Here is a 25,618-nt window from a genome sequence, read left to right on the forward strand (position 1 = left end):
GCGCGGCACTCGGTGCCACGCTGTGAGCTTGTATATCTGCTATTTTTCAATAGTTAAAGCATAAAAATAATAATACACACTAATGTGTACCCGTTCTGAATGGGTTTTAAGGTGGTTTGAGAATCAAGTCCTGTTAATGGCGGCCTGGGGGAGTTAGAGCTTGGATTTCTGCATCAATGACATCATCTTCTCCATTTTAATGGCCATCGTCATGTCGCCTTTGATTCTCAGCTTCCCAGACATGAAGGCCATGGTCGGCTTCAGTTTCCCTGGAGAGACAAAATGTTAAATATGAAATTAACATTCACACAGACAAAAAACAAAAACAAAAAACAAGACAGGGTCTAATTAGGGCGTGGCTTCTTGGAAGTTACGTGGCCAGTAATCTATGACATCAGTTAACTCCATATCCTATGGGGCTTTTAAGCCGTGACATCATTTTGTAGGCAGAGGAGAATCTGCCCCCAGAGCATTTTCTGTCCCTCGCTATTTTCAACAGATCCGAGACAAAAATAACGACTAAAGTATAATTCTAACACTTTCCTTTCAACAACAAAGAGAAGAAAAATGTGTAAATAGTAAAAATAGTAAAAAGATTCACAGAAACTGGGGGCAGAAATTCTCCTCTGCCTACAAAATGATGTCATACTTAACAGCCCCTATAACGAAGTCATGACGTGACTTGCTCATCCACCCGGTTCCAAGGAAGTAATTTCTCTATGGAGAATAACATTGAGTCATCTTAAAATCGTCTCATATAAGCATTGCGGTCCAAAAATAAACAAACAGTCTTTGAGATATTATCGGCGAGGTGGCTCTGTGTGGTTTATGATAGTCAGTCACTCATATTTGATAAAGCCTGTTTCTAGCGAAAATGTAACTAATTCGCCATCACCATCAGTTGATTCTTCATATTCCTAGGGAGTCAAACCACTGAGATAATTTGTTTATGATTGGAACACAGTTCTTATATGACGCGATATGAAAAAGGTCTATGGCAATTCAGAATGGGGGAAGAAAACTGCGAACTACTCTATTCGACCACCATTGGCTTCAGTATTACATTCTAAAGATAAGAGAATATTCACAATCCTTGAAAGATATTTAGGGATTTACTTGGTCTGCTGACATTTGGCACTGATCGCCGGTCTAGAGTCCAGACACACAGACAGACAAGACCCTCTTCTAGAGAGCTTGAATATCTTATCTAATAATAATAACCTTTGTGGAGCACCCCAAGGAAAAAGCGTGGCTTAATGTGGATCTCTGTGTATCGTCTATATTGAGCCCTGTTGTCTTGCATTAGACCAGTGTTTCTCAACCACTGTGCCTGGGGACCTTTGGTGTACCCCTGAGAAGGGTCAAGTGTGCCCCTTGAAACTGCTTGAAAGCCAGTATTGTATGTATCATTTTAAAAATGATTTAAACTAGTGAAAACAGCCGATCTACAAGCACACAACGCCTCGCGGTGCGAGGCGTTGTGTGCTTGTAGATCTGCCGTTTTCACTACTGTTGTGCGACAGCCTTGTGTGATGAAGCAGGGCTTTACTTTGCAAAGAAACGTACAAATTTGAAACTTGGAGTTACGAGGTTTTCTTCCCGACAGTGACGATATTTACACCCCCGTATTATGTTGGCGTGCCCATGGATTCTTGGGACATGAAAAGTGTGCCCATGCAGAAAAAAGGTTGAGAAACACTGCATTAGACCATGTTGTCGGGGTATTGTCACTGTACATATTTCAAATATATATAAACACTATAAAAGGGCATGTGGGTGCCCCGCCATAGAAATAACCAGTTAAAGGGATATTTCATCACGTGTGGTAATTCTATCATCTACTCAGGCTTATGGGAACACCCAGGACCGTTTTTGAATTGCTTGATTCAGTATTAAGATGTTTGATATTCATTTTTCCCCCTTCCTATACAAACCCCATTGTAACTTCAAACTCCATTTTAACCATGATAGATTGCCTGAATACGTGAGCAGGCTGTTTTTTCTATAACCTTTTTCTTTTTCATTTTTTGGAGAAAAAAAAATACAAAATACAAAATACAATAAAAAATGATTAAATATAAATGAAAAAGGTTATCGGTTATCGGTTACACGGCCTGCTCATGTATTCGGAGGGTGTCAGGATTCACCTGCAAAAAGTAGGGGTGTTTTCATTGAATCCATCAATGCAGTACTTGCGCCCTCTGCTGGCGTTAGTAAGTAACTAGAGTAACATGCAATGACATCCAAATTGTATGTACAGTAGTGATGCACGGGTCAGGTTTTTTTCATAACCCGCACGACCCACAGCCCGCACGAAACGTAACCCGCCCGCGCCCGCCCCGCAGAACAATATACAAATCAACGAATCCGCCCGCCCCGCAACCCGCATTTAAAAAAAAGATGGTATATCATCTCCAGAATAGCTCATCTGTATACGGCTCTTCTAAGTACCCAACGTCGCTTTACAGAAAGGTTTACAGTAGCACAATATTGTCATGGGCTAAATAAACAAACGTGTTGTTCAAATTGGGGTTTAGCCTAAAAGACATTCATTCAAAGACGTTCATTCTCTCTGGGGCATCGTCGGGGAAGAATGGCGTTTCAGGTTTTATGTCAATCATATTTATACAGCGCAGACAGCAAAAGACGGACAATATTACATTCTGTTGGTTATTGATTCACCAGATTGGAGAGATGGGATCATGGGAGCGACTCGAGGTGGGCGCATGGTGATTTTCCGATGGCCTTAAAGTCCGAGTGACTTAACTCATTCTCTGCCAAGTTCAACTTGCCTGTGCAATAGAACTGCCAAGGATTTCTGACGATTTCACTCATCTTGGAGGGACAATTGCGCATTGATGTTGAGGCATAAAATAACAAAACAAAGGCCTATTGGAAAGGCCTATTCGTGTGCTTTCCAGTGGTCCAAACTATATGTTTCAAACATGTTCGCTTATCTCAGAAAGTGGAAAAGTAAGGGCATGGTATGGGGTCTTCACAGGCTGCTGAGAAGACATTTTGAGTAAAAGCATGTTTTAGTTTTGAAAATGGAATAACTTATGAATAAAATATGATTGCTATTATAAACTATACCTTGCTGGAAAGGCAAATTCGTGCTCTTTCCAACGCTCTAAACCATACGTTTCAAACATGTTTGCTGATCTCGTAAGGTGGAAAAGTATAGGGTATGGTATGGCGAAAAAACGGCTTCTGAGAAGAGTTTTTTTTTGGGGGGGAAATTGAATAAATATGAAGGAGCTATGAATACTATATAAACTATACCTCTCTGGAAAGATGAAGTCGCCTTCTTTCCAGTGCTCCCATCCAGATGTTTCAAACATGTTCTGTTGTTTAGAAAATTGGCCATGTATCACCCAAAACACCTCTAGGAACAAACTGAATACATGTTTTAGTAAAGTAGACTCTCGATCAGAACTCCTTTCTGCCTTTTATTTTTGGCTTCAGTGATGCAGAAGATATTTACAGTGTTTTCAAACAAAAGGGAAAAATAACAATGAATAAAAAATAAAGTGATTTTACAGACTTCAAGTGCATTCACAGTTCTCAATAGTGCTTTTTGAAATTACAAAAACAAGTGTTCTCATTCTCTCAGTAGTGGTTCAAGTAAATGACAATGAATAAAGGAATATTTCAACCCCCCCCCCCTCTGTAGTGGTTTTCAAGTAAACTACAAAATATGAACATTCCACGCCTTTTCAGTAGTGGTTCAAGTAAATGGCAATGACAAAAGGAACATTTCCCACCCTTTCAGTAGTGCTTCAAGTAAATGACAAAGAATAAAAAGTTCAGTTCTCACGTTCGCTGAGGGTTTCAAATGAAATAAAATAAAAATGTCAGGAACAGAAGAGCTGGGCAGTGAATCCACTGGCTCAGAAGCTGAAAAACACAATATAAAAAATAGGCTAGTTATAGTTTTTGCAAGGTAATATTGTGCACAAAATCAGTAGGCCTACATTGTTTCCATCCCCATCATGTCTCAATGTATGCATTTTGACACTTAGAATGAATGAAGACTTTTACAGTTGCTATGTGGATGTTTGGATTTTTAGATGGATAAAAGCATTGAACACAGATACAATAAATGTAGGCCATCTGTAACAAAAATAACCGTACCTTGACTAAAGCCAACCAATGATTCGCTGTCACCTGCAGATGGACCTGGCTCCTCACACTCAAGTGTCTAGATTGATCACAAAGAAACAAAGCACACAGATTTAGTACAAAACTAAACTGCAACTTGCGTGCACACCCACACAGTGGCGCTCTCGCTCAATCTCTCTCTAGAGAAAGATCCACAATACATGTGGGCATACATTGTATATACTGTTTGTTCAGACTTACTGTTTTCTTTTTTGTTTTTCTTTACATATCTACTGCATAGTACTGTGTTCTATTTGTCTGTCATTCAATGTTATATGAGATACTTCAATGGTTTCCAGTGGAAATAAGCTTAGTCTTTTCATGGATAACCTTTTAGTAGACCTTGTACCAGTGAACTGTACCGTCATGAAACTGTACCTTTTCCTATGCAAACTTCTAATAAAGTCTTCAATCAATCAATACATGAGGAAAAACAATGCTGCCATTCGTTCCAAAAGCCATGTAACTATACAAATGCCACAATGTTTGGGCTCATTGCGCGCAGATCAGAGTGGGTATGGCAGGGGTATGCAGCTGCCATACCTTGGCTACAGAGGTAAATAATAAAAATGTAGGCTCTACTTTTCATCGTGCCTGTTGCTAAGGTATGGCAACATGACTGGTGTCTTGCACGCGTGCCCTGCACGCGCGCGTGCAAGACACCAGTCATGTTGCCATACTTTAGCTTGTTCTGAACTGACGCCACTGGGAGAGATGCACTCACTCCGTATCCAGAACATCTCACATACAGTACAGAGAGAGAGAGAGAGAGAGACTGAAACACGATACAAATGCTGTTCCCCCCTTCTGATTTACCAAAGTCATGATTTACACAAAATGAACATTTGTATTTTATTCTAGAGCAACGAGCGCGCGCGCACACGCAACCTCAACTAGGCAACACAACGAGGAGCACAGATCCGTTGGGAAAGGCCTGGCGTTGTTTGCCAACGTGTTTGGGCTCATTGCGCGCAGATCAGAGTGGGTATGGCAGGGGTATGCAGCTGCCATACCTTGGCTACAGAGGTAAATAATAAAAATGTAGGCTCTACTTTTCATCGTGCCTGTTGCTAAGGTATGGCAACATGACTGGTGTCTTGCACGCGTGCCCTGCACGCGCGCGTGCAAGACACCAGTCATGTTGCCATACTTTAGCTTGTTCTGAACTGACGCCACTGGGAGAGATGCACTCACTCCGTATGCAGAACACAGCGATCACATACAGTACAGAGAGAGAGAGAGACTCAAACACGATACAAATACAAATAAAATGCTTCGTACCACTGGTGTTGGCAGCATCCCTACGGCTCCATGTCGCCGTGGTCCGTCTCTTCCGAGTCGTAGGAACTTTCAGCCAGATCCCTGAACGCAGTGACTCTCAGGCTGCGTCTAAGACCTGGAGTCGCTGCCATCGGTCTCCACTGCAAGCAGCCGCGGGTGCCACAGGGCGCTGGCTTCTTCTTGGGCGCTGCGCTTCTGGAGCCGCCTGGACAGCAGGGTCGGCGACCATCTCGATCGCCGACCATGACCATCTCGGATCAGTTGTGTGAACATAATCGGCACCCGATTGTGCATTGAAGATGGAAGGTTTAGGAGGATTGTTCAAGTGAGCTGAATCAAACTCGTTCACGCCATGGCCAGAGCCCTAGAGTTGCGTCACTCCCGTTCACTTCATGGGGCCAGGTCTTCTACGCACACATCTATTGGCGTATAGTGACAAACGGCGAACCGGAAGTTTACAAAATGCATTGAAGTCTATGAGGTGTAAAGTGACAATGAACCACGTGACCAGCGCTGTTTCTGACCCCGCGGTGACACCACTCTCTGATTATACTGCTCTGGCCATGGCCAAGCATGCCTGCAGGGAGAAAAAAAAGAGGAGAAACCGATCGCTAACGGTCTGTTTGAGCGACCGTCATGTTTCAGGGTTTATGGATTATAAACTATCAGGTAAGGCTATGTTTTACAACCATTTATACAGCGATCTGTCTGTGTTGTTGTTGTTGTTGTTACTTTTGGCACTGAATTGAAATGATGTTGTACTGTCTGAAACAGAAAGCGGACTGGTATCTGCTTGCTGGATTGCTATGCTGTGTGTGTGTGTGTGTGTGTGTGTGTGTGTGTGTGGGGACATCACGATAGTTTTTCACTTCGACGTGCTGTGTTAGTTGTGTGAACATATCGGCAATGTTTTACAACCATTTATACAGCGATCTGTCTGTGTGTTGTTGTTACTTTTTTTTTGTCTGAGAAGGGTAGAGAGAGGTTTTGAATGTTGTACTGAAACAGACAGCGGACCACCCAGCTGATTGGCTGGCACACACACACACACACACACACACACACACACACACACACACACACACACACACACTAGCACGCCCACACACAAGCCACGGCTTTCTGGTTACCCGTCTCGCTCTCATTGTATAATTGGTTTCAGGTTTCTGAGAAGAGGTTTTTCTTTTTGGACAATTTAATGATGTTTAATTTCATGTGAGGCTGTGCACTTTTGTTTAATGTTGTAAAAAACACTGTCAGACTTTGAGGAAGTGTATCATATGTTGTGAGAGGCTGGATAAGGCTGAGATCTTTTGTGTACAGTATGTACAGTAAAAGACGTCCAGAAGACGTCTGGCACCGACATCCCCAGGGGAAAAGACGTTCTGAGGACGTTTAGCAGGGAGTGAGTTAAAGTCCGAAAGGCTGTTCAATTTAGTAGCCTATATGAGAGCGGAGACACACAGGAGGAGGAGAGAAAGAGGAGGAGAGGCGGCTGACTTTGGATGCGCAGCATGTGATGTTTAAGATGTTAAACTTGGTCTCACACATCACACATAGGCCTATGAGTGATTACTTTGTTTGATTTGAAAGCATGATGGATAATAAAGACCTGGATGTTACCTCTTATTGTGTGATCCAGGATGGATGCAGTCAATTTGAAGAAATAATAATCCAGCATGGACAATAAGAAAGCACTGGCCTACGTTTTCATTCACTTCTTGGCTGAAAATCTATTCTATATAGCCTATATGTCATTTTATAACCTAGTTTAAACTAAGGGAGGCGGGAGCTGCTCGACTCTTTTCAGACGAGCGCTGACACAATTGAGTGCGAGAGCTTAATTGAAATGACCTACATAATATATGCGCAGTGAACTGGAATTATATAATTAATTATTTGGGAGCAGGTGTGTAAAGATTCTAATCTATAAACATCTCAAATAGCTTTTATACTTTTTTTAATTCTCGAGGCGAGCGTGGTTGGTTCATTCAGTCAAAAAATCCGTCTCACTTGCGAAAGTTGTGTTTCAAATCGTATCCGTTGACTGGCTGGTTATAGTCTATAACTTACCCGACACAAAGTATTTAGCTATAAACGGACTTGTGTGGATGACAGAGACACATACGGTAAGTGAAATCCTGCTGAATTGTTTGTGCATTCTTCTGCTGTGCTCACGTTGTGTCAAATGTTGGCAAAATGCGGTTCGCGGGCCCAACAGGAGCGGAATTGGGACGGTCCTCGCACCAAGGAGCGGAGGAGAAACCTCGCTCCTCTCTGGCGCATTTTAAAACATGCTCGCTCGCTCATGCTCGTATTCAAACATTATATTCTTATTCTTATAGGACTACTCTTATTAAGAATAAAAGGCAAATAAGAACAGGTGATTATTCTTATTTATTTTTTGCACATGAGAGTGGTGATAACCCGCCCGCCCGCCGCCCGCCAATATTGAGTCTCAAACCTTGACCCACCCACCCGCACGCGGGCGGGTTGGCGGGCGGGTGGGGGCACCGGGTCGGCCCGCGCATCACTAATGTACAGTGTCTGATTGCATCTGCTGCGATATATTCAAAACATTAAACAAGACGGTACATGTGGTGCCATTTTAACACAGCATATGCAATAGTTATACGTTATAGTATTAGGAAACTGAATTAGGAAACCATCATTCAGCATCTGTTTAGCACAGTGGTTCTCAACCTTTTCAGGCCGTGACCCTGAGGCGTTGTGAGCATGTAGATCAGCTATTTTCACAATTTCTGCTTCTAATATTTGACAATTTGGCCAATGTTTGACCAGAGGTACAAAAAAGGTCTTTAAAGTCCTTAAATTGTCACTTTAGAAATGTGCAGATACAGTGCCATGTTGGTCTGTTTACTGTTGAGTGAGAAAACAATGTTATCATTTAACTAATCATCTGGGGACCCCCCAAAATAATTTGGGGACCCCTCTGGGGGTCCCGCACCCACAGGTTGAGAACCAATGGTTTAGCAAAGCGTCTGTAACCATGCCAACAGCCGGCGAATACGAAACTCACCAGCAAACATTTTGCTGAAGTCGGCAGAGTCCAGGGTCATGACGACGTCTGCTGGTACTGGCGGCTCGCCCGGTCCAGCTGCCCCCGAATTGTTCTTCAGGTCAATGAACCAAGTGCCCGCATGCTCACCTGGAAAACAATGACAGTCGAACATAATGTCAATAATTGAATAAATGAATAAACAATCAGCATGTGATACAGTGTGATACTAATTATATATATTATATATATATAATGTGTGATACAGAAACTGAATCGCAACACAGTTAGAAGATGAAAGCAATATTATATTTATTTATTTAGACATTTTTTATAACGAAAAGCGAGTCTTTTGCACACGTAGAAAGGCGTCAGGTGTGTAGGAGAAGACCAAACGAGGGCGCCAACGTACTGAAAGAAAAAACTCCGGCAAACCGTCATCAAATGCAATTTAAATGGGAAAAACTACTTTTCAGTCTGTTAGACCTTCATCATGTATTCGTTTAGGATAAAAGAAAAAGATAAGAGATAATCAGATGAAGGTCTAACACAGTGTTTCTCAACCTTTTTTCTGCATGGGCACACTTTTCATGTCCCAAGAATCTATGGGCACACCAACATAATACAGGGGTGTAAATATCGTCACTGTCGGGAAGAAACCTTGTATCTCCAAGTTTCAAATGTGTACGTTTCTTCGCAAAGTAAAGCCCTGCTTCATCATACAAGGCTGTCACACAACAGTAGTGAAAACAGCAGATCTTCAAGCACACAACGCCTCGCACCGCGAGGCGTTGTGTGCTTGTAGATCTGCTGTTTTCACTAGTTTAAATCATTTTTAAAATGATAAATACAATACTGGCTTTCAAGCAGTTTAAAGGGGCACACTTGACCCTTCTCAGGGGCACACCAAAGGTCCCCAGGCACAGTGGTTGAGAAACACTGGTCTAATAGACCGAAATGTTGTTATTCCCATTAAAACGTAATTGCATTTGAAGACATTGTCCGGGATTTTCTTTCCTCCAGAAACACTAGCCTCGTATACCAGGCTCCTCCTGCCTTCGAGGAGTCTAGTTTACCAGGCTACTGCTACACTGAATAACTGCGAGAAACCCATACAAGAAAGGTAAAAACGTACCAGAAAGTACAAACTTGTACACTCCCTGAGTGGATTTCACCACGTCAGGACTAAGGATTCCTCTGATGACGTTGAACGTGGCTTCTATGGGACCTCCTGCAGAGCTCCCACTAGGGGGCGCTTGACTACTGCTGGGTGGCTTAAAAGCTGGCGTGGCCCCTGAGAAACACAGCAATGGGACACAAGATAGTGCTATTAGTAACAGACTCTGTGGGACAAGACTTTAGTAGTAATTGCAGAACTAGTAGTATTAACTAGGGGTGTAACGATATAGTAACTGTATCGAAATATCGTTTTTAAATCGAAGTATATCGAAATGAAAACATCTAAAATCGAATCGTATCGTTTTATTTTGTATCGTATCGAATCGGCAGTGAAAAGAATCGATTGTATCGATACTACCTACTTGTGCATTGTATTTAGCATTGTTAAGAAGAAAAGGAGGGGTTTAATTACCTTTCCTTTCCATATAGTTACACTGGTCTATCGATAAATGTGTGTAATCTCTGGGTTCATGTCAAGGTGCAGGTTTGTCCATATACAATGTCCATGTATTTGGCAGATAATCACTGTGTTTAGTTATTTATATCCATAAAAATACATGTTTCCCTTAAAAACCTGCCCTATCCACACCTTTCACACAGATTTAATTTCTTTGCTAAATAGTTACTATATCGATTTTAAATCATTGAATCGAATCATATCGTATCGCCATGAATGAACCAATATCGTCCATGTATCGTATCGTCAACCATGTATCGTGATATGTATCGAATCACTGTTAAAATGTATCGTTACACCCCTAGTATTAAGCAGTGGTGGAAAAGGTACTCACATATTACTTAAAACCCATTTAGAACGGGTACACATTATTGTGTATCATTATTTTATGCTTTAACTATTGAAAAATAGCAGATATACAAGCTCACAGCGCTGTCTTTTGAATCCTTCTAAGGTTTTTTGAGAAACCTATGTTTCTATGTCAGCAATCTGGCCAGCCATCGTCAAAGAAAAGGTCCTTTTCACTTAACTGGAGCTCAGTTAGTCTGTTCTTGAGAGACTACTATATGTCAGTGGTTCTCAAACCTTTTTAATGTGAAGGACCCCCAAAATGATATGTATTTGGCCACGGACCCGCATCTCAAAATATTTAGTTCCAGGGACCACCCAGAAGCAAAATTTGAGTTACAAACGTTCGCTTTAAAAATACATAGATTCAAAGATTTGCAAACATTTTCACGACTTTTTTTTGTGTGATAATTAGCAGATCTACAAGCTCGCAGCGCGGCACTCGGTGCCGCGCTGTGAGCTTGTATATCTGCTATTTTTCACTGGTTAAAGCATTCAATAATTCTAGGCCTAAATGGGTTAATATCTCAAAATTGTAAAATAAGTACAGTAATTAGTAAATGCACTTTACATTACTGGTATTAACCATAGTACTAATAGCATAGCAGTACTAGTAGTAGTAGTAGTAGTAGTAGTAGTAGTAGTAGTAGAAGCAGCAGCAGTAACCATGGTTACCATGTTGCTCCATCATTTTGACCAATTCCTCAGGCTCCTCGTCCAGGAAGAAATCCGGCAACAGGGGGTGACCTGCCAGACCAATCAGAGTGCAGCGTTACCAAAGACATTGCAGGAGGGGGAGAGGCATCAGAAATACAGTACAGGAGGCTATTGGAAGGGCTTTAACCACTTAAACCCTCTTGACTTGGTAAACTGGACCCGAGTGTTACGACCCTGGGGGTCTTCAGGCATGTTATAATGTGTATACTGTAGGTAGGCATAACCCCCTTGGTCCCTGTGTGAGGTGCTCCTGTGGATTGTGTGTGTGTGAGTCAGTGAGTGAGAGGATGATTGGGACTAGGTGACGCCCAGGAGATGATTGGTTGCAGCCTACCAAGCAGAGTATAAGGACGGATTCACACTGCGGTCTTGGGACCGGTCTCGAGGCTACTTGGCAGATGTTTAGACCGGTTTTGACAGTGTGAAGCTTGCGGTTTTCCTTAGAAACGGATAGCCTCGAAACCACCTCAAGAGGTAGTCTCGAGACTGCATTGTGCGACCTCGAGACCGGTGAGCAGCAGTGTGAAGCAACCGTCCTCAAAACCGGTATTGATGTTGAACGTGACCTCATATAATGTCGACGAGTCAGGCGTCGGCACAAATAAACACTGGGTAACAGTTGTCGACATGGCCATGGGATCAGCGACTTCGTCTCACAGAGAGATTGCTTGCTTGTAGGGCTGTCTTCTAAAATTATTTTTTTATATCACCAGTTAGCCTACTACTGCGGTGCGCTGGACTGGTGTCATGTACTTCCAATTGAGAGAAGTAACAATTGGCGAACAGTTATTTATTGTCTCGCACCAGCGCACTGAGCGCAGGGCAGGGTGAAAGTGAGACGGAACGGCCAGAACCACCGCTCCGTTAAAACATTCGGAACACGGGTCTGTAATCATCATGTGTTTAACCCGAGAGGACCCATACTGTGTGTGTGAGACGTGTGTGTACTTTTTGCTTTTTATGCAAACCGTAAAGCAAGCAATCAATCAATCAATCAATGCGTGTAGTTGTGTGCTGTCACTGCTGTGCTGTTTAGGCTGACCTAGGATCAGATTCAGGTCCGTTATTAGCCGCGAGGCAGCGACATGAAGTATGGCTGTAACTGTGAGATGATAATGCTGCTCTAGGATCAGATTTACAGCGGGGGGAAAGAGATTGGTGCGTGCGTGCATGCATGCGTGTGCATGATGCGTAGCAGCTATACTCCTGCTGTCGCCCGTCGGGAAAGAAAAGCAGAAAGAGAAAGCACTAGCCTACAAGTTAAACCATGAAAACAAACCGAAAATAACCTATATCCCTGACTTTTGTTTCGATGTTATAGATTCCTTGGCACTGCTATGCCTGCTTGACGTGCCATTAATGTGAATATTAAGCCACACTGTGGCTTGTGAAAGCGTTTCAATTGTAGGCTACGTTGATTATATATATTAAATAATAAAAATAATAACGTGTGCTACGCTGGACGTCTGAGGTCTGACACAGATACTCGCTCATCATTCTGCACGTTTATTACTGGCTCATCATTCTGCACGTTTCTGCCCCTGGAAAATAGCAGATCTACAAGCTCACAAAGCGTCGCGGATGCGAGGCATTGTGAGCTTGTAGATCAGGGAACGTCGCTCGACCCAAGACCGCAACACTGGTAACCACACTGCGCTGTCGCGCGTCATTGAATTGTTACACCAGCTTTCGTGCCTGAATTTATTGGCGACCACCATCAGCAATGTCGCATAGTTGATGACACTATGTGCATACCGCCACCTATAGGACCGGGCTGTATAGTGCTAGTGATCTCCAGGGAGGCCAGAAGGTCTGCCAATGTGAATGCTGGCCAGCGTGAACCAGCAACCGTTTTCAGAATCAGTTCTAATCAAACGGATTGCAGTGTGAATCCGCCCTAAGAGGCTGGTGGCTACCAGCTTCTGTGTCCTCTCTCTTCACTCCCAACATGGACTGCCAGCCACCAACATCTCATGTTCCCCCAGTTGTACTCATGTGTTTATTGATCTAACAGTCGGGTTTGATAAGGGTGGGGGGGATCCCTTTTGTTGAGTTCCCCTTTGATCTTTGTTTTTGGAGGTAGGATTTAGTTCATTTCTTGTATTTTGAGTTACTTATGTGGGAGGGAGTTTAGTTAGGGTTGTTGTGTAGAGTTTTGTTTATTTTGATAACTATTCCCTCACCCTTCAGAAAAAAAAAGAAAAAAAAAAACATTGTATGGCTGCAACCCTGCCTTGCTGGTGGTTCATTTGGGAGGTTCCAAGAGGGGGGTCCCACGTCGTCATGTTGCCCCCCTAGGCTGGGGTGTAACATTGCTTTTTCTCCCGTCTACAACAAATCTCTTCACCAAAAATACCCCATCTACAAGCTCACAATGTGTCACGTATTTGACGCATTGTGAGCTTGTAGAGGGCTATTTTTCCCAAGCCTGCCGTTGCTCATACCAATTCCTCACTGCGTAATTGCGTATCGAATATTAGTCTGGACTTGCGGGCAGAATTTTCATTTCCAAGGGGTGGGTTAAAAAAAATTGCTCTGGACACGATTGGTTAGACCAGACCAATGCTGGGCCCTGATTGGTTCCCCCACATTTTGGGGGAGAGGAAATGGATTCACAATCCACCGTTTGTCAGCCTTCTGATTGGTCCCTGAGACTCCCTGACTGGCCAACCAGAAAAAAACATTCACTTTTTGCTATCGGGGGTGGAGTTTGTGCAGTGGACAATGTTGCTTCAGGCTTTCAAGAACGGTCCGCACTGCGCGACACGGCATGCGTCTAGTACGGCCGCGCGAGGTGATCGCGATTTGTAATGGAAGTTTCTGAAGTTACTATAAGTAAGTCAAACAAATCAGGAAGATGCAGGACTGCATTGTCAGGAATCAGACTTCATACTTTATTGTAGATCTCATCACAGCAGAGAGAGAGAGACGTGCGTCTCCCTCCAGAGCTTCCCCCATCAGCCCCCAAACACCATGTCCCACACACATTTATACATAGACCGAAGATGTACAGAGAGGTAACAACAGATGGTCACTCCTTAGATGGTCTCTATTCTATAGTTACACACACACACAGTCGGCATATTTGAAATAGGATTGTGTGAGTCGGCTGTTTGTAAGGGGTTTGTCAGGGAGGAACAGGGAATGATGTCAACCCTGCAGAGGGTTTAAATAGGCTCTATGCATATACATTTAATAAATTAATACCACAATGATTGTTATATGGATTTTTCCACCACAGATTTCGCTCAATATAATGAATAAGCTTCAACAAACTAGTTCACATGGACCTTATCAATGTAACTAAGAGTTATATTGGGTACATATATTTTAAATGGGCAGAATTACGAAAGCCAGCCTATTATGTGAGTAGAACTATAATCTGGCTGTCATCTTCCTACCCAAGATGCACTGCGCTTTCTCTTTCTATTTCTATTCTCTCTCTGATCCAGAGGATTAAACTAATTAAAACATATATTTTCGGGGGAAAACTACTGTTTTGCTATGTAATTACTGTACCTTTTTCTTCCCTTTTTATTAATATCACGTAGATGTGTTTTTTTGGGTACTTTATATAGCTGTAATGAGGCTATGAAAAAAAGAAAAATCCCATCCACTTCCACTATAAAAGAATCTGCAATGGTGATTCTGTCCCACTGGGATTAAACAAATTAAAACATATATTTTCGGGGAAACCCCCTGTTTTGCAATGTAACTACTGTACCTTTGTCTTCCCTTTTTATTAATATCACCTAGATGTTTTTCCTTTGGTACTTTAAATTGCAATAATGAGGCAATGAAAATACCCTCTCCCCCCATTCACTGCCACTATAAAAACAATCTGCCCAGGGTCATCTGTACCACCATAGTAACAGGGCAGAATGGGGCGGGATTTGCAAAGGGGAGAATTGAGCGGGGCCAGACCCATATTCGCCAAGGGCAATTTATTTTGCCCAGGCGGATTGGTGAGGCGGATTGGCCTAGAATATGGATTCTGGGGTTCAAGTGGTTAAAAAAAGCATAGGAGGCGGGCTGTAGGAGAGTACAGGGGGCTCACCAGGCTCTATGGCATACGGATCGAAGTCGACCACACCTTCCTGCCGGAGGATGGCCTCATCGATGACGAAGTTTCCGGTATACGAGGTCGGCTTGGACAGGATGGCGTACGCTGCGTCAGACATGATGTCTACGTTGCGACACTGCTTCGCTATGCCCGACCCGCCCAGCATGTCCATGGCAGCTGTCTGGATGCCTGAGAGGGGAGGTGGGGTTAGCATCAGCAAACTTATTTCTTTAGCGGTGTTGGTTAACAAATATAAATAACAATAATAATCATGTAAAATAGCAATAATAACAATAATAAATTATTAATGGGTTCAAGCTTAGAAGATGAATATGGTGCTTTACTGCTTTTCCACGGCATTGTACAAGTTTAAAGGGCTTTTGGTGCCATTTCTGTCATTTCTGCCCACTCCGTATCTCAGAGGAGGGCTGTAACGATATAGTAACTGAAAAGAAAAATCAATTTTAATTTGCAACCATCTACTATATCGATATGCAAACAGCTAAATTGGTTTTGTATCGTATCGTTTACAATGCAAATAATCTGTATCGAATCGTTTTGCAATGCAAATAATCATTGTATGGATACTAAGTACTTCACTGCCTTGTATATATATATATATATATGAAAAAATAATATTTGAAAAGAGGGGTCTAATTACTTTTCCATTCCATATAGCTACTCTTTGTCTATCAATAAATGTGTGTAATCTCTGTGTTCATGTCAAGGTGTGGGTTTGTCCATATGTGATGAAATATAATGTCCATGTATTTGCTGGAGAATCAAAGTGATTAGTTATATTCCTTTCACCTAAAAAACTGCTACTATTAACACGTTTCACACAGATTGAATTTCTTTGCAAAATAGTTACTATATTGATTTTAAATCATTGAATCGAATCGTATCGCTATGAATGAACCAATATCCTCCACGTATCGTATCGTCAACCATGTATCGTGGCGCGTATTGTATCGCTATTAAATGTATCGTTACACCCCTTTTTTGGGGGATTAATGCTAGAACTATGGTTTCTATTTCAGCATGCTAACTTTCCAGAAAGGCTGTAGTTTCTATTGGCTTGGAATCCCCATTTCTGTCTGCTCAGCATGCAGACAGAAAGGGGGTTGAGTACCTGGCTGTGTGTAGTTTGTCCACCACTGAATATAATCCTATGCATTTAGGGCTGGGCGATATGGTGATAAATATCGTTGAGAAGATACAATGTCTCCACGACATGCCTTTTCAGAGGTATCGTATGTATCGTGATACAATTGAGGGAGCCTTGTAGAAAATCCTGTTTAATCGTTAATACAGAGATTCATTGCAGAATTCAATTTAAACCTGCATTTTGGTCTAAATCAGTAGTTCTCAAACTTAAAAAATGTCAAGGTCTCCACTTAACTCTGACAGTATACAAATGAAACCAAATGGATTTGGTATCATTTGTATACTGTCAGAGTTACATACTTGTAAAGTTCAATTTAGACCTCCCAAAAGGAACCCAGAGAGTCTAGTTTTTGTCAAGTAACTTGAAAAATAACCATAATGTGAAAAGGAATCGTGATAAAATCGTGTATCGTGATACAGCTTGGGAAAATATCGTGATATTGTATTTTTCCATATCTCCCACCCCTATATGCATTTCAAACAGATTTCAGACTCACCGGTTTTCGGCCACAGTGCGTTGACGGCGATTTGACCCCTGAACTCCTCTGCCATGCCCAGGACGCACATGGACATACCGTACTTGGCCATGGTGTACGCTAGCAACACACAAAGGGGATTTAAGCTCAAATTACTCATTTATGCTTTATAAGTAATCATTACTTCCTATTCATGCAATATCTTTAGATCAGATACCCAGGTGGAGTGTCGGGTAGGGATGCGACGATATGAAAATGTCATGTCACGATTATTGTGACCGAAGAAATTGTGATTTACTAGTTATCGTGATAATCAAAATATCCCCCACATCCGTTATCCTGGGGAAGAACATTTGCCGTAAAATAGCAGATCTACAAGCTCGCAACGTGACACGTTGTGAGCTTGTAGATTGGCAAATCTTTGGCTAAGAGATTTGGTAGAGAGTGGAAAGAAATTCAAGTACGTTGTGTCCAGGTTCGTTTTACATGGTATGCAGCTCGACAAATAAAAGGTGAATTGACCCCAGTGCATTACAGAGGGTAATTTCACGATAAATGTCTCCACAATACGATTATTGTGAGTGTTTTTTAATCACAATAAACGACAATGATTATCGTCCCATCCCTAGTGTTGGGTTGTTTCATCCAGGGTTCCCACACGTCTTTACAAATGAATTTCCAAAACTTTTCCAAAACATTTAACCCGATTTCCAGGACTATATAACAATAATTCAGCTCAATAACGAGTCGCTTACTACTATATGCAATGCCCAAAGACAGGTAGTGTATGCCAGTGGTTCTCAACCTTTTCTGGCCGTGACACACAAAATAATCATATTTTACCTTGGGACCCTGGCACACTGACGAACACTAAGAGTTGAGGAATTTTGTATAACACAGTTTTATTGTGAAAATAGCCGATCTACATGCTCACAACGCCTCGTGATGCGAGGCGTTGTGAGCATGTAGATCGGCTATTTTCACAATTTCTGCCTCTAATATTTGACAATTTGGCCAATGTTTAATTTGTCATTTTAGAGGTATTAACAAAATCAATAACCAAAGACAATGCATAGCTATTTTTTCCAGGACCTTCCAGGACCCTCGATAAATTCCAAAACTTTTCCAGTACTGGAAAAATATTTTTCTAATTTCAAAATATTTCCAGGAATTTCACGACCGTGGGAACCCTGTTTATCATTACCTGTGTGGTTCTTAAACCAGATGGGGTTCAGGTTCAGGGGAGGAGACAGGTTCAGGATGTGAGGTGTTTTGCTGCTCTTCAACAGGTGAGGGATGCAGAGCTTGGACCTGAAGAGAACACATCCACATGAGACCTTCATTTATCAGAGTCTGACTCAAATTTTGCATCTGGTTGGTGGTCCCTGTAACTAAATATTTTGAGATGGGGGGGTCTGTGGCCAAATACATGTCATTTTGGGGGTCCTTCACATGAAACACTTTGAGCACCACTGACATAGAAACATAGGTTTTTCAGAAACCTGTTGGGATTTAGGAGAAATTTGCACAACTGTTCACCATTTTTCAAAAAGAGCAGATCTACAAGCTCACAGCACAGCACTCGGTTATTGTCTTCACCAGCCGAAGGCTTGGGGGAGAGTATGTTTTCCCCTTCGTCCGTCCGTGTGTCCGTGTGTCCGTCCGTGTGTCCTCGCAGTTTGTGTGCAGCTAATCTCAGTCGCCGTTGGCCCGGTTGCTGCCAAAGTGAGCACACACATTCCCTGGATACCAATCTAGAACCTCTGCCCTACATTTTTCAAATGGGCCCTTTCTAGCACCACCTAGTGGCCGATGTTCACAAAACACATTTCTGTGCACTACTCTTACAGATCTGTCCGATTTTGCATATTCCATTCTGATTGGCTAAGATTGGCTTCCAAAGTTTGTAGGATTGAGCCGTTTAGAACAAAATGCCTCAAATCCCAAACGCAAAGTGCAATTATCACGAAATCGCGCACACACGTTCCCACTAGGCCGAGGAAGAAATGCCACTTTTTTTTTTTTAAATCAGCCTCATGGTGGCGCTATAACAGGCCGATTTGTGGTTTTACCTATAACTCCACCGATCAGTTTCAAACTTTGTAAGCGCACTCCTTAGAGGCTAAGGATAAACCTTTGCCCTGCATTTTTCACATCAGCCTTTTATAGCGCCACCTTTAGGCCGACTTATGTAAAACACATTTTTGGATATTACTCCTTGAGATTTTATCCAAAAATCATGCAAATCGGTACACAGTATCTCTATAGTCATGTGGTCAAGTCCGATCTGTCTGATATTTCATATTCCATCCTGATTGGCTAATATTAGCTTCTAAAGTTTGCAGGATTGCTCCGTTTTTGAACAAAATGCTTCAAATCATCAACGCAGCTTGCGATTACCGTGAAATTTGCCACACATATTCCCACTAGGTCAAGGAACAAATGCTACCTTTTTTCACATTGGCCTGTTATAGCGCCACCAGCAGGTAGACTTTAGCAAAACACATTTTTGGAACACAATGTTTCAAATCATGCATGCAGCGTCCGATTTCCATGAAAGATCTATGGTGAAGAACATATGCCACTTTTTACATTGGCCTATTATACAGTAGCACCACCAGGACACACGGCCTGGTGGAGACCTGTGCTCGGAAGAGCACTGCTTCTAGTTATGTTTGCGTTATTCATACAGGGCCTGACTCTTGTCCCGGGATCGCGGGAACTGCACATCATTTAATTGATTACCGCACTTATAATGGGGGAGATGCAAATGATAATGCAATCTGCGACGGACAATGTAAGAACTTAGTTAAGCTCAAAAGTATTCCCAAGTGTATGAAATGTAATGCACCCTATGTGAAGCCCCATATGGGAAGCCGGCTTCCCATGACCACCAGTCACCAAACTGTTCAGAGGTCGATAAATCAATAGAGACAAAATCAAATTAAAATGACAATGTTGATTCTTCTACAGGGGCCCTACAGCAAATATAATCAGCTGCCATTGTATTTTTTATCCATACATTACTCATATTACATTATTATTACACCTTATTTTTACTAGTTTTTATCATTACTCACCCCATACTTTTACATTACTAATATTACAGCACTACTCTCACTAAAACATCTGTCGAGTTCACATAGTTTGAAATATATTCATAAGATTTTGCCTATCAATTGATGACACCTTGATGGACAATTTCTCTCACTATAATATATGTCTCCAATGAGGTCTTGAGTCTTTTTCACTATTCAGAATGCACATTTTCCATATGCGGAGGTCTTTTTTTCAATCCTCTTTTCACTGGTAAGTGATCACAGAAGGACAATCACAATTTGGTAAGAGAATTGTGATGTTTGACACTGCATTTGTGAATTTTCAGGGGTTAGCTGACATGTGGTGGGTCAAGAGTAGCCACAATCATTGTAGTTTTGTGTCCACCACTGTTCCAATTTGGGCATGCATTTTAGGCAGATTTTTCCCCTGGACCCCCCTGGGGTTCAAGTGGTTAAGGGGGGGGTATGTGTACAGTATGTTATCGGTACATTACGTTCCATCTTTGCATTATTGGCATGCTAGTTGCACATTATCCCTATGTTATGGGTACGTTGTCCATACGTTAAGTAGGTTCCTATGTTATGGGTACGTTGTCCATACGTTAAGTAGGTTCCTCGCAGGTTGATTCCCAACATGAGGTCAACTTTCTTCATCGGAGTCTCTAACGTTCCCGTCAGGTTGATGGCACTGGCGTTGTTCACCAAGATGTCAATACCTGGAGGAGCCACACACCCACAAGCACGCACACAACCGCACAAAAGCATGCACGCACGCACGCACGCACGCGCACGCACACACACACACACACACACACACACACACACACACACACACACACACACACACACACACACACACACACACACACACACACACACACACACACACACACACACACACACACACACACACACACACACACACACGCATGTTATGCTAATGATAGAATAGAAACACTAGAATCTAAATGTCACAGAAAACAAGAGAATGGAACACCACCAATAGAATATAAAACGGAACAAAAATAGAATGTATGACATAGAACATAATAGAAACCAACATAATGTAACAATAATAAAATATAGCCTAGAACGCCATATAAAGTAGCAATACAATCAAATAGAACAGGGAGGGCCAAGAGAGGGCACAAGGGAAAGTGTAGAAACAACATAATAGAACACTACAGAATAGTAATATTACAGGACACACTAGAATAGAAGCCAATAGAATAACATGCAACAGGACACAGTACAAAACAAAGGAAGACGAATAGAACACCATTTTGTTGAATAAAGTAGAAGAGAATAGAACAGACCTCCAAACTTCTGGACAGCCTGTTCGACAGCGGCACTGATTTGGCCCTCGTCACGCACGTCGACGATGCATGGCAATGCCTTACCTCCGACAGCCTCGACTGCACACACGCACACGCACACGCACACACACACACACACACACACACACACACACGTTGTGAGAAAAGGTCACTCGTTTCCTAAGGCAGTTAATACTACTAGTGGTACTACTTGTAGCAGTAGTAGTGATTGTAGTACTACAGCACGAGCAGTATCAATGGTAAGTAGTAACAATACCAATTCACCCTTTGTCAAGTCCTGCCCGTTGTTCCCCCTCTCTTCACACCCATTGGTTGCTGCGTCTTGGTGGGACACTCCATCCACTACCATTTTAATTCAGTTGCTTCTGTCTGTTCAATTCTAATTTCAAACTTGGATTCAGTAAAATGGAGCTGCTCAGTGGCAGTATAGTGACTCAGCATGTTTTTAAATGTTTTTATTTCTCCAAAAATTATGTTATAGCAAATTCAACATAAAAAAGGCGGACACAGGGCAGGACAAGGCAGATGGAGCCTGCTGGTTGGTCAGTCAGGGACCAATCAGAAGGCTAACAAAGGGTGAATTTCTGGTACTCATAGGGCTGTCACGATTAATTGTCCTACAAATAAGTGTGATTAATTATTTATTGGCGTTGAACACTGGAACATATGAATACAAAAGTATACATTTCTGTTTGGCTTTTAGGCAAGTATGACAAATAACCTCAATATTATACAAGAAAATGGCACATTTAATACGTTGATACTCTCCAGAGTTGAGCGTGTAGATTTCCACTATTTTTGAAAATGTTTGAAAATGTATGAACCTTTTTCAACATCAAACATATAATTATCCAAATGTCTGTCTGTCTGTCTGAGTGTCTGTCACAGCGTTTCTCTTCGGTGGCTGGACCAATTGATATGAATCTGCATCACCATTAGCATATGAAGATTATGAACACACCTGACATAACTGCAGAGCCTGTTTGTCACTTTCACAAATCATATACTGTATATTAGCATTTTTATGCTGTATCTATTCTGCATCTAGCATGAGGAATATCTATTCTGCATCTAGCATGAGGCAACAAGATAAACCAGCTCTGTGTGTGTGTGTGTGTGTGTGTGTGTGTGTGTGTGTGTGTGTGTGTGTGTGTGTGTGTGTGTGTGTGTGTGTTTGTGTGTGTGTGTGGGGGGGGGGGGCGGGGGGTATCTGGCCCTGTTACAGATGTTGTCCAAAAATCATGCAGATCGGTACACAGTATCTCTGTAGCCATTAAACGAAACGGGTATTTCTTACATTGATGCTGCTACATCATGCAAGCACCAGTTAAAGTTACTTTACATCCCTCATATACTGTGTGCACAGTGCACCCCATAACCCACACACTGCACATAATTCCGGAGCTCATATCTTTGAACGGGTAAGGGCTAGTGGAAACAAATTATGCAAACTAATTGCGATTGTCTCAAATAATTTTCGACTAGGCGATTGTGTGTGACAGGCCTGGTACTCACTCTCCTGTGCTGCGGTGTAAATGGTTCCAGGAAGCTTTGGGTGTGCTTCAGCTGTCTTGGCGGCGATGACAACATTGGCTCCGTCCCTCGCCGCCTTCAGAGCGATTGCTTTGCCGATGCCTCTACTAGCGCCCGTGATGAACAAAGTACAACCTGCCAGTTTTCTAGATAGATAGATAGACAGACACATACAGACAGACAGTTAGACAGTTAAATAAATGGAACATGATGCTGTGATATTGTCACACCAGGCACAGAGACAGACTTTTAAAAGGGAACTGTTGTTTGAATAGGAGGTGGCATTATTATTAAATCGATAATTTTAGTGTTTCACCTTTGGCATCCAGGTAAATCCCATAATAATCCCAAATTCAAATTACATTTAAATTCAAAGGAGCTTTATTGGCATGAGAAAACATACGTTTATTGCCAAAGCAGGTAATTCAAGAGGTTACTTTCCACACTTGTGTCCATGCTGGCGGTCCAGGCACACAGCACAAAGGCTCTGATGCCTGTGAGACAGCGTGTCACAGGTTCGAATCCCGACTACCTTTGCTGCGAGTCACTCCCCATTTCCTGTCAGTCTACTGTCCTATCAACAAAGGCATAAAAGCCCTACCAGTGCGGGCTATTTAGGACCCCCCTCCGAATGCATCACAAAACACAAATGCTAAAAAAATACCTCATATTGCGGTCAGCGTAAAACTAGTACTCTTTTAAAACCAACAGTTACATGTAGGAAGTCAAGTTACCTTCCTTCCGCATATAACGACAACAAGCTGGCAAGCAAGCTTACAGGCACACATATATATACAAACTAGCCTAGCCAGCTAGACATCCCGACCCATGTTAAAACAAGATACTGATAGATAGATAGATAGATAGATAGATAGATAGATAGATAGATAGATAGATAGATACTGCAGTTAGTTAGCTAGATGCATTAGTATCTAGGCTGGCCCCAGGCTACAAACAGGTTTCCAACAGCCCCACCTCCACCACTCACAGCAGGATGTGCACTGCACACTTGTTAAAGGCTTGCCCACCTGCCCTCTGCAGGTAAATAAAACGTCAGGGCAGGTGAAGTTGGCTTTCAGGTTGCCCGACAGGGCAAGTGCTCATTTGAGAGAGGACCCAAATGTCTATAAACACAACACGAGATATCTGTCTATTCTAAACACCTGAACATGGCCAGTGCGCTGTGTCTTCTGGTCTGTGGAATGTAAAATAAGAGCACTATTTACCTATAATGTGCTGTTTTTTTACTGTTGCTACATTAAAAAATATAAAATAACAAGGGTGAAACCATAGACATATTCAATCATAGCTAAAGTATTGAGGTATGACATTTTATTGCACAGCCCCAGAAAGTAAAGAAATAACTGTTAAATTGAGCGGTAATTAAAATCGTACCAATCATTTTATAATGGACGATTTACTTTTCGGGCAAATGGGCATTACCTTCGGGGCAAGTAGAACATGACCTGTCCTGTACTTGCCCGATGGGCAAGTGCCTCTGAGACCTTAGTGTCAACCCCTGCGTTAGGAAAGTGGTTCTACCGAAAATAATCATATCTGATTCTGAACTGGGGACCCGCCACCCTGAACTGCACTTGGGATGTAGGAGTTGAGGCATTATTTTCCAACTTCCACAGATACATATTGTGAAAAATAGCAGATTTACAAGCTCGCAATCCCTCACAAAGATCTGCAGTTTTCAATCTTTCTTATATTATTTGACAATTTGGGCAATGTTTGACCAGTTTTATAGTAGTTTGTTGGTTACTTTTGATGCAGTAAACGGTGTATTTTCTTTACTATGTATTAACACACCACCATCTGGCAGAGTCAGGCTAAAAAAGGTCAAAAAAATCCTTAAATTGTCACTTCACCATCATCTGGGGAACCCACATGAGTTCTAAATCAGCCTACTTAAAATCAGCCTACTTAACTGACTAGACAGCCACAGCACTGTGCCACAATGATGTATGTGTATGACAGCTATACTAGCATAATACCAACGCAGGAATGATTTTTGCTTCTTTTGTTTGTTTTGCATCACTCAGATTGGTTCATTTGAACCATTTCGAGGGTCAAATACTGTCTTGTTAATGGTTGAATCCAAAGTAAATGTCCCTGCCCTGGACATGGGGTTACAATTTCAAGCCCTGAACTGTTAGTATCAAAGTAACGTCCCTACATGAACTGAACTGGGTCAGAGGTGAGGGGAAAGCCTGGTGAGGCGAGGTTAGGTCAGAGGTAACTGGGTGAAAGTTGACCATCCATCCACAATATCAAAATCTAACGAAATTCTATTCAACTGGAGGCTAAATCTATAATAATGCAAGGATTTAAATAAACTAAGACATATGACAGGGTCACTGACACTGAAAAAATAAATACTTTGAGTCATTATTCAACTGGAGTAACACAACAGTATTATACAATTATCACAATACACAAGAGAACGGGAATATTGCAAAAATACATGCGCAAACATACATACATTTAAATCATCTTAATCGTTTTAGAGTAATTTGTGTATACTGTTGACATGACAGGGAAAAGGTGTCAAATTAAAACAAAGATTTCGTTTTTTTGACCTTAGCAATAATGCTAACGCCAGCTCATTGGTTTCAACGAGAAACTGCTAACCAGTTTGCACCATTGGAAAAACATAACTTACTCACCCGGTGTTTTGCAACATTTTTGCGGCTTCCAACTTCCCCCTGTGTGGACCGAGACGAAACCCTAGCTTTGTTTTTAGTTGATATTTATTTATTTGACTATAATATAAAGCTTGGAGCTTCCTGGAACAACGTCTGTCACGTTAGACTTG

The 25,618-nt window shown here is 42.0% G+C and overlaps 1 protein-coding gene across 1 annotated transcript; it reads right to left on the minus strand.

The window, feature by feature from the left end:
- Positions 1-41: 41 nt before the first annotated feature.
- LOC308298892 (hydroxysteroid dehydrogenase-like protein 2) lies at positions 42-25,618 on the minus strand. Its single transcript, XM_080742586.1, has 11 exons — positions 25,470-25,618; positions 22,780-22,943; positions 21,244-21,342; positions 20,529-20,643; positions 18,073-18,179; positions 16,890-16,988; positions 15,220-15,414; positions 11,121-11,192; positions 9,597-9,755; positions 8,483-8,611; positions 42-269 (listed from the first exon to the last, which is right to left on the minus strand). Exons 1-11 carry the CDS (start codon positions 25,484-25,486, stop codon positions 154-156), a joined length of 1,272 nt encoding a protein of 423 aa, XP_080598712.1. The 5' UTR covers positions 25,487-25,618; the 3' UTR covers positions 42-153.

The sequence above is a fragment of the Nannobrachium achirus genome (genome assembly GCF_963921795.1).
Source record: "Nannobrachium achirus genome assembly, chromosome: 15".
Lineage (NCBI taxonomy): Eukaryota > Metazoa > Chordata > Actinopteri > Myctophiformes > Myctophidae > Nannobrachium > Nannobrachium achirus.